General features: G+C 46.1%; 1 protein-coding gene across 1 annotated transcript; it reads right to left on the bottom strand.

The window, feature by feature from the left end:
• Positions 1-5,689: 5,689 nt before the first annotated feature.
• Positions 5,690-9,736, bottom strand: LRIT2 (leucine rich repeat, Ig-like and transmembrane domains 2). Its single transcript, XM_061190191.1, has 3 exons — positions 9,627-9,736; positions 8,548-9,329; positions 5,690-6,483 (listed from the first exon to the last, which is right to left on the bottom strand). Exons 1-3 carry the CDS (start codon positions 9,734-9,736, stop codon positions 5,690-5,692), a joined length of 1,686 nt encoding a protein of 561 aa, XP_061046174.1.

Below are 9,736 nucleotides of genomic sequence, written 5' to 3'. Positions count from 1 at the left end.
CAGGGCTGTGCTGGATCATGTTTGCCCTCCATAGGCAATGCAGCATCCTTACAACTTGCATGCAGTCAATGTCTTTTGTAAATGGTAAATAAAATCTGTTAACCAAAAGCCAAGCTGACCTCTGGCTGCCTGCTTAACATCAGTGCTAGCTGACTTGTAGAGACCGATTGTCCTGACAGCCAAGCTCAGCCTGCCGCCTGGCTCCTTTGGTGAATCAATCCCCCGACCCCCAGATCCGACTGTGGGAGGCTGCAAAATTTTGTCCAAATTGCCACGCATACATCTGTAACAGCAACACGTTTGTGGGGCTTGTCTACCGGAGTGTGGCTTATCAGAGCCTGGATGAGCAGGACAGGCCTCAGCAGGGCTGCTTGGGGAGGGATGGGATCTGGGGCGAAAATTAATTATCGCCCAGCCCAGCGAGGGCAGGAATTGGGAGGCCTGGTATAGACATGAAAGCCCAGGAAGCAGTGCTGTCTCTGGGACATGAAGGCCCCTGGACTGGAAGCTCAGGCCAGTATCAAGGCCCAGGGTTGGGTAATGGGGGCACCAGGACAAGCCCAGGAACTTGAACCAAAGCAGAGGCAATCTTGGAAACTGGGCATGTGAGCAACTCTTGTACTGAGAAGCATGGGAAAAGTGCCTAGTTGCCAGCACAAGCCATATTGAGAAAGAGGAGGAAGATATGGCTAACACCAAGGGACCAGCAAATGTGGTGGCACTGGAGGAGACCCTCTGGACAGTGGGAGTGAGGCCAGGCCAAGTGCCACTGCATTAGGGAACAGTGTGGGCCAAGGGACTGCCTGCCCAGTCACACTAGGACAGGCACAATGTTAGACCTCAAGGTAAAGAGCTGGGAGGCAGGGGTAACAGATTGGGTGGGCTCTACCACTCCTGGGCCCTAAGGATAGATGGACAACCAACCGATGTGACTCCAAGAAGTCTGTAGAACAGTGTGTCTTTTTTCCTGTGGTTGAGCTCAGACTTTCTAATTATATGAAATAACATTGTGCTCGGGAACTCCCTAGCAGTCCACTAGTTAGGACTCCATGCTCCCACTGCAGGGGGCACGGGTTCGATCCCTGGTTGGGGAACTAAGATCCCACAAGCTGCGTGGTGTGGCCGAGAAAACAAAAACAAAACAACAAACAAACAAACATTGCTCTTTACAGTCTGGCAGCCCTGGGTCTGAATCCTGGTTCTGCCACCTAAGTGTGGCTTGGGACAAGACACCAAGCATCCCTGGGGCTCACTTTCCTCATCAGTACAGGATGCAAAAAAATCACTGCTATGAGGATGACAAGAGCTAATCTATGCACAACACCTGCCACCAGCTTTGTTTCTGCTGATACAAGCTCAGGAGACAGGCACTATTCTTAGTTGTACACGAGGGCATTTGAGGACGGCTGATGGTCCCCATGCTAGAGCATCACACCCTGAGGAAAGGATTTCTTCTGCTCATCCTTACCTCCAGGATGCTTCCACCCTCTGATAGGAGAAGAGAGGAGAGTGGACCAGGAGGCAAGTGAGGGAGGGCGGGGCAGACACCACAACATCTGTGACCTTTGCAGCCCTACAGGTTGCGTTTGAGCATCTACGCTCCCAGGGAGTTAGGAACCAATGAGACTGACCCTAAGAGGACCCTTGGGACTCTGTACTGAACAGCTGTTCCCCAGAGTCCAGCTGGCGAAGTTTGGCAAGATCTGGGCAGGAGCCAGCGTCTCCTGGTTCTCTGACGACCGGACGCTTTTTTTTTAATTAATTTTTATTGAAGTATAGTTGATTTACAAAGTCATGTTAGTTTCTGCTGTACAGGAAAGTGAATCAGTTATACGTATACATATATCCACTCTTTTTTAGATTCTTTTCCCATAGGTCGTTACACAGTATTGAGTAGAGTTCCCTGTGCTATACAGTAGGTTCTTATTAGTTATCTGTTTTCTATATAGTAGTGTGTACATGTCAATCCCAATCTCCCAGTTTATCCCTCCCCACCATGAGGACTGGAAGCTTTGAGAAAATCCTGGGTCAGCTCACCCAGCATGGTTGTTGGCATCTGTTGGCAAGCAGGAATACGTCCCTGACAGTCTTCAAGGGCCCCGAGCATGGGAGGATGGGCAGAGAGAATGGGGAGGATGCCATGTGAGGACTAAGGCTGCTGACTGGCATGTGGACACAGGGAGGACCCCTTAGGAGATTCACAGAAATAACTGGTTGAGGGGGCAGTGCTCAGAAGGTCTTAGTTTCTGGGACTTCCCTGGTGGTCCAGTGGTTAAGAATCCGCCTTCCAATGCAGGGGATGTGGGTTCGATCCCTTGTCGGGGAACTAAGATGACACATGCCTCGGGGCAACTAAGCCCGCACGCCACAACTACTGAGCCCGCGTGCCACAACTAAAACCCAACTCAGCCAAAAATAAAATAAATAATTTTTTAAAAAAAATAGAAAGTCTTCATTTCTAGAATGAAGTGGGTAAGGTTTAAGCAACCATAATTTGATCGATAAAGTAAGTGACCTTATTTTGTAGCAATGGGCTGGTGATATTGGTGACATTATAAAATTGTACAAATGGACCTCTTTGGCTGAGTGAGGGCCAGTCATTTATTTATTAATCAATAATTTACTCAATCATTCTTTCAATAACACAATTTCTGAGTATATCATCTGTGTCAGGCCCTCCTGTAGGTGTTAGGGACACAGGCTCTAACAAGCAAAAAGAAAAGAGAAAAGGACAAAACACCTCTCTCAAGTTGCTAATAACAGATGCCTAGGACTAGCAATGGCTTCATTCTAAAAGCAAGTAGGCCTGCTTACAAATGTCTCCTGTATCAAAGGCACTTATCTTAAAAAGACATGGTCTAAGCTCTAAACAGATTCCCAAGAGCATGACAACTGAATCTAAAACTATAGCATATTTGAAACATTATTTATACAGAACAGAACATTAATTAAGCATTAATTAAACAGAATGTGAAGGACGTTAGCATAGATACCCTGTCTTTATATGTATATATACATATATGTATGTATTTCTACATAGACACACATATGTAATCCTAATAAGATCTGCTGTTCCAAATGACCAGTCTGTCTGCTGAGTCACATTCAGAGAAAACACAAATGGACATGGATGCCTCAAATGGTGATACTTATTGAGGGCCTACTATGTGCCAGGCATTGTTCTGAGATCTTCACATGTAAAAACTCGTACAAGCGTCAGGACAACCTTATGCAGTAGGTACTATTATTATCCTCATTTTACAGACGATGAAATTAAGGCTCAGGGAAACAGAGTCACAAAGCCAGTAAGAAGCAAAGCCAAATTTTAAGCCCAGGAAACTGGGCTCCAGAGTCTGTGCTATTACCCCTACCATCATATTGCCTAATCGATCTAACGTGCATCTTTAGGATTTTTTAAGGGGCAGTCTAAGGGTCTTAAAATATCAGATTCTCAGAAATCCTCTCTAGATTATGTTCCCCCTCCCTACATTTCCATGTCACAGACGCAGCTGAACACTGCCCCTGCTCAGGACGTGCTCCTGACTCTCCCTGCTACCCACACTCCTCTTCCACAGCCCCTTCCCTCCTCCTGTCCCTCTGCCCACACGCACCGCGAAGCTTGCTTTGCCCGAAGTGGAGGCCAAAGCATCCACTCCTGCCTTCAAGGTAGCCCCAGGCCATTTCACGATGGCTGCACCCCCTCAAGACCCACGGACAGCCTTTGATCCTATGAAAGGAGTACGCAGAGGCCAATGGAAGTACGTTCTTACCCTGCTCCTACCACTTTTTTTCAAAATTTATCATGGGAAATCTCTCATGAAAAAATTCTCTGCTACATTACATATATGTGTGTGTTATTTGTACACATATGTATATATAACTATATACATGTACATATAGTTCAAAAATGCATGTTCTTTGGTGTGACAGTGGAATCGTGGTCGTGTCTTTTTGAAACTTCATTATCTGTTTGGAGATAGAACTAAAATATTAACAGGTAAGTTTTGTATTTACCATAAATACTCCAGTTTAAAAAACCTGTTGAGAGCAAGGACTAGATGAAGTCAGAGTGGAAAATGTTAAAAAAAAAAAAAAATTATGGAAGCTGACTGAAGAGAAGAACAAGATTTTCTCTACTTTTGGTGTGACTGGAATTTTCCATAAAAAAGCTTCTGGTGCTCAGAAAAAGATAAATGAGGAGAACTTGAAGAAGTGAGGTAACAATTGGTCTGAATATGAGAGCTGTCTTCAATTTTTAAAATTCATCATAAGCAACACTGATTATCAACACAGTCCAGGTATTGGATGAGCCCAGCAGCTACAGCAAGAAAGGTCAGTCTCTGCCCCAAAGGGCTTGCAAGCAACAAAAACATTGCATATCCTGTTCCACTCATTATTTCTTTTTCCTAGACGTGTAAAGTCAAGGAGGGCTACTTGGAGGACGTGATATTTGAGATGGGTCTGGAAGGATGAGTAGGAATTGGTAAGGAAGGTGGGAAGGAGGGAGAAAATATTTCTGGGGATGTCACAAGGAGGTCAGCTCACACTTGAGTCTTCAGAGCGTTTCCCTGTGGCCAGTGGGAGAAGCTATGAGGACACAGATGTCGGTTTAAATCCTGGGAAAGACCTTCACTAGCAGGGCTGCATGGAAGGAGAGTGAGCCGTCCCTGAGGTTCAGGGGGACCCCCCCTACTCCACGTGAGCCCAGTAAGAGGAAACAACCATCTCTCAGGGGTTTAATAGGAGAGCTTGGAACATTAACTGGGGAGGGGAGTGCGGATTATATCCTTATTCATAGAAAAACATTTGTCACACTCAGCACTGCAATACTAGGGACACAGGGCTGAAAAAATAAGCCTTAATCTCACAATCGCATGAAACTAGGTGGGAATCAGGACTGCGTAGCCTCCTCTTTGTAATAAGTATAAGAGCAATAATAATAATTATAGTTGTATGATTTTATATAAATTCTTTTCTTTCCAAATAGGGCTCCTGTGACCCTGCTTTCCATCAATCACTGGACCATGAGCCCCGGGCTGCAGCCAGTCCCCTGTTCCTCACTGCTGACGGCACCAGGCTCTCAGGAGCACCAAGGACTGCTCACAGGGACACAGACACCCACAAATGGAGACTCACATCACCCGCCAGGCTCTCATCACCCCAAAAGGCAGCTTTTTTAGAACATCAAACTTATGTGATCTCAGTTGGGAGTCTGATGTTAAAAGGAAGAATAATACTTTCTGAAGAACCGGAGACACAAGAGACTTCAAAGCAAACATTTAAAGGAAACAGTGGAACTAGCACCTCTTTTGGGTGGTGCCTCCTGCCTACTAGTTGGGTGACATTGGTCAAGTCATTGTAACTTTCTGGGCTTCTGTTTCTTCACCTGTAACAAAGGCTAGAATCCTACCTTTCTGCAGGAGGATAACACATGTGAAATGTGTTATATGTAAATGTTCCATGTAAACATGTAAATGTTATAGGGTTACATATTTAGAAAATAACATTTATTAATTTCGAGTCACCATGGATAACTGGACAAAGGTCCATTGGCACCAGTTCTGTGAAGATAAGAATTGTGTCTCCTGGATCATTGTGTCACGTTCAGAGCCTGGAACTGAGTAGCTGCTCAATAAATACTCACTGACTAAATGGGTCGAGCCAAGTTGAGCTGCCACAGAGAATTAATTTAGGGGCTGGAGGCCCACACCATTCCTCCCGGGCCACTATCTCCCTCTCCATCTCTCTCCTCGTCCCCCTCCCCCTCAGCATCTCTGTGCCCCAGGCCGTCTTCACAGACAGCTGTGTGGTCTCCGTAGGAGACATCCCTGTGCTCTGGGACCGCCAGGGGGCACCTGGGGGCTTTCCTGCGATGAGGACAGCAGCGCAGGCCCCGCTCCCTGCAGCTGCAGGGAGCCTGGACTGCCCAGACATAGGCGCCCACAGGCACCGCGAGCAGCACGGCGCACAGGATCACCGTGGTGTGCAGGAGGCGCTCCCGTCCCCCCAGCCCGCCGTGGTCTCGGCCCGTCACAAAGACCACACACCGGCCCTGGCGTGGGGGCCGGCGCCCCAGGCTAAGGCAGACCTCATATTTTGTGCCAGGGAGGAGATCATCCACCAAGTATGTGCTGATTCCTGGGCCGACATGAACGACCTCCTTCCTGAGGGCTTCATCCGACCCAATGTAGAGGGTGAACCACTTCTCAGGGGTGTCGGCCGCCACAAACCATTCCAGCACGATCCCACGCACTGTTTGCTGAACCACCCGCCGGTCAACGTAGGCATTGCCCTCCGACATGGAGAAAAGAGAATGGAGTGCGGGCGGGGCCTGGGCGGGCTGGACGCGGAGGGAGATGACACAGGTGCTCCTGCCAATGGAGTTGGAGGCTACACAGGTGTAATTGCCCCTGTCTACCAGGTGGGCAGCAGGTATGACCAGCTCCGACAGAGCAGCATCTTCTGCAGTAGACGAGGTCAACACTGGGTAGAGAGACAGCAAAACAGCTCAGGTAGACATTTCTCTGATAGACAGTCAGCTGGAGAGTGTCCAGCAATGCCAGTTTTTTGTTAAAAGGTGGTGGCAACCACTTATTAAGCATGTACTAGGTGCCAGGTGTTGCCTCTCAGCAATCCTGTCAGGTAAGCACCCAATTTTTACACATGGGAAGTTGGGGACTAGAGTGATTAAGCAACTTGCCTATAGTGAGAATCGTTCAGGGGTGTCGATTGATCTGGAACCTAGTTCTTCTGTCTATGAAGACCACACTCTTTTAACTTCACTAGGTCCTCCCACCAAACGACCTTAGCCTCGCTGAGCTAACACGTGGTTTCCAGGAGATCTCTAACAACAGTGTGATTGTACAATACTGTGAGCTTCAGGAAGTGCCTTTTTACGTCCCGGATGTAGAGTGGCTCAGAGCCTGGAGCCAAATGCCTGGATTCTATCCCTTACTAAATATATGGTCTTGGATGAGTTGCTTAGATTCTCTTGGCCTCAATTTCCTCATCAGTAAAATGGGATGATAACAGTATTTACTCCGTAAGTTTGATAGTAAGTGCTCAGTAAGTGTTAGCTGTTATTATTACTGAGAGAATGGATCTAACATGGTACCAAAGAGAATGATAATAGAACATCACAAAAGATAACATCTGGATGCATCTCATCATTCTCAAAGAGGCTACAACAACAGATCCTATGTTTCTCCTTCATTGGTATTTAACCTCAAGCCAATAAGACGTAATCAAATGATAGGAAAAAGTCAAAATTTCAGCTAATTAAGTATTTTTTAATCATCCAGAGGTTTGTCACCATATATAACAAATATCTGGGTGACTGATTGTACTTCTCAAGTTTCACTTAGATATTTCTAGTTGTCTTCTAGATAGTGTCAAGATACTTCTCAAGAGGCCATCCCTGGCTTTGTGATGTACCCCAACGCTGAAGGGTGGCATTAAAGGTGATTTCAGCTGAGGTGTGATAGCAGAGCATGAGCTTCAGGAAATGAGAGGCAGGTTAGAATCCCAGCGGTGGGGCCCACGAAGGTCACTCCCTCTCCCTGCGTCCCAGTGTGGCAACTTCAAGCCAATAAGGTCTGATCAACACAGCGGTAGGAAGTGTAAAATTCAGTCAATATCTAGGACTTCCCAACCTTGCCTGGTAAGAGTTAGCTGGGGGGTAGGCAATGGCAGAGGGAGGAAACACTTGTTAAAATACATTCTCTCAGGCCCTCCCCTGGACTAACTGAATCAAATGTCCAGGGAGAGGCCTGAAAATTTTATTTGAAACAAGCACTCCAGGTGAGTCTGCTCAGACAAGTTTAAGAAATAAGTAATAGATAATCTCTAGAATCAGTTCTAGTCAGAAATTCTATGATTTAAAAATACACAGTACGGTGTTTTGCATCTAGAAGGCTTTCAAAGAATATATGTGCTCATATACAATTCTATAATATTTATATCAATACAATATGTTAAGTCAATTCATATATATTAACATCTTACCTCCTATCAAGATCTGTAAGCAACAAATATACAAATATATATATATATGCAACAAATATGTATGTAATATATATATTTACATCTTACTTCCTATAGAGACCTGTATGCAAAAATATATAAATATATATTATACATATATGTGTGTAACAAATATATATTATATCGATAGATAGATCTGTATGCAACAAATATATAAATATATGTTATATGGAGTACATATATTTACATCTTATATCCTATAGAGATCTGTACGCAACCATGTAAAATAATGCCAATAGGGAGTTCCCTGGCGGCCTCGTGGTTAGGATTCCGGGCTTTCACTGAGTCGCATGACCAAATAATAATAACAATAATAAAATAATGCCAATAGTGGAACACTGTCTCGGAATTTTTTCTGTCGTGGTGAGTATAATTCAGGTCTGTCCCAGTCTTACCTGCACCTCTCCTTCATGATTGACCCAGTTTAGAACTTCTCTATTGAGGGCAGGGTTGCTACAGACCTCCCCAACCCCCCAGATACGTGGAGAGGGTGCATGCACTTACCATCAAATTCCCTCCACGTGCTCAGGGGATAAGTCCAGGCAATAGTTGGTGAGGGACTAGCCTGTACCAAGCATCGCAGGGTCACATTCTGTCCCACCCGGATGCTGACATTGGCACTGGGGGTTGAGATCTGTGGCTTCATGCAAGCACTGAGCTCTGTTTCGTGAAAAAGCTGCCCTGCCTTGGAGAGAGGACCTCGACACATGAGGTAGGGATTCACCAGGACTACTGGAAGACTGATGGACTTTACAAACTGGACAAGTCCCCTTAGGCGGCAGTCACATAACCAGGGGTTGTCATGCAGCGCCAGCACCATGCTGGAGAGAACCTCAGCCCCACAGCCAGGCTGCTGGTGTTTCTGGTAGGCTGGCCAGTTCAAGAAGACACTCTTGGCTACAACTGTAAGCCTATTGGAGGATAGGTCAAGGTAGGTCAGGTTGACCAAGAACTGAAGAGCCAGTTCAGGGAGTGCATCAATCCTGTTGTGTTTGAGGTCCAAGACCCGCAGGAGCGGGGTGGCACGGAACGCTGTCCATGGTACTGAACGGAGTTTGTTCCCCTCCAGTCTCAGCTCTTTCAGTTCTGACATGTGCTCCAGGGCTCCTAGGTGGATCACAGTGACATTGTTAAAATTGAGCCAAAGGTACTCCAAGGTGCTCATGTTGATGAAAGACCCGCGGGGCAGTTCAAATAAGGGTGAATTTTCAATTCTCACTTGCTTGAACTCTTCAGGAAGTTTCCTTGGGATCTTTCCCAAAGTGATAGACACGCACTGCAGAGTCCTGTACAAAAAACCAGAACAGCTTTGAGATGTACATCAGGAAATTGGGAAGTGGGATCAGGCTTATCTTGGCATTAGACATATGAATTAGAAGGAAAAAATACGATTCTCTTGAAATACAAGAGTTAGACCCATTTTGGTAAAAGTGCACAGTTTATCAAAGTTCAGCACCAGGTAGAGGGAGTCTCACAGAGATTTTGCTGATTTCCTGCCAAATCTTGGCCTGCTCCCACTTCACATCATCCCCGAAGAAAGCCCATCCCCTACAAGCTTCTAGGATCTTGTTAGCCCAGCGCACCTGCCAAAACTCTCCTCTGAGCAGGTACATCCTGGCAGACAGGATGGCTGAGCTGCATGTGAATCCAGAAAGACCAGAACTAGCAAGAAATAGTGAGAAACTGAAGCCAT

Source organism: Eubalaena glacialis, chromosome 1 (genome assembly GCF_028564815.1).
Source record: "Eubalaena glacialis isolate mEubGla1 chromosome 1, mEubGla1.1.hap2.+ XY, whole genome shotgun sequence".
Lineage (NCBI taxonomy): Eukaryota > Metazoa > Chordata > Mammalia > Artiodactyla > Balaenidae > Eubalaena > Eubalaena glacialis.
This window is presented reverse-complemented; position numbering and strand designations above follow the sequence as displayed.

Excerpts from the sequence above, each read along its gene's own strand:
- LRIT2 (XM_061190191.1), bottom strand. The coding sequence starts at position 9,736 with ATGGCTTCAGTTTCTCACTATTTCTTGCTAGTTCTGGTCTTTCTGGAT. Across the intron at positions 9,330-9,626 it reads TCAGAGGAGAGTTTTGGCAG|GACTCTGCAGTGCGTGTCTA; the intron begins GTGCGCTGGGCT and ends TTTTTTGTACAG. Across the intron at positions 6,484-8,547 it reads CACGTGGAGGGAATTTGATG|TGTTGACCTCGTCTACTGCA; the intron begins GTAAGTGCATGC and ends CTCTCTACCCAG.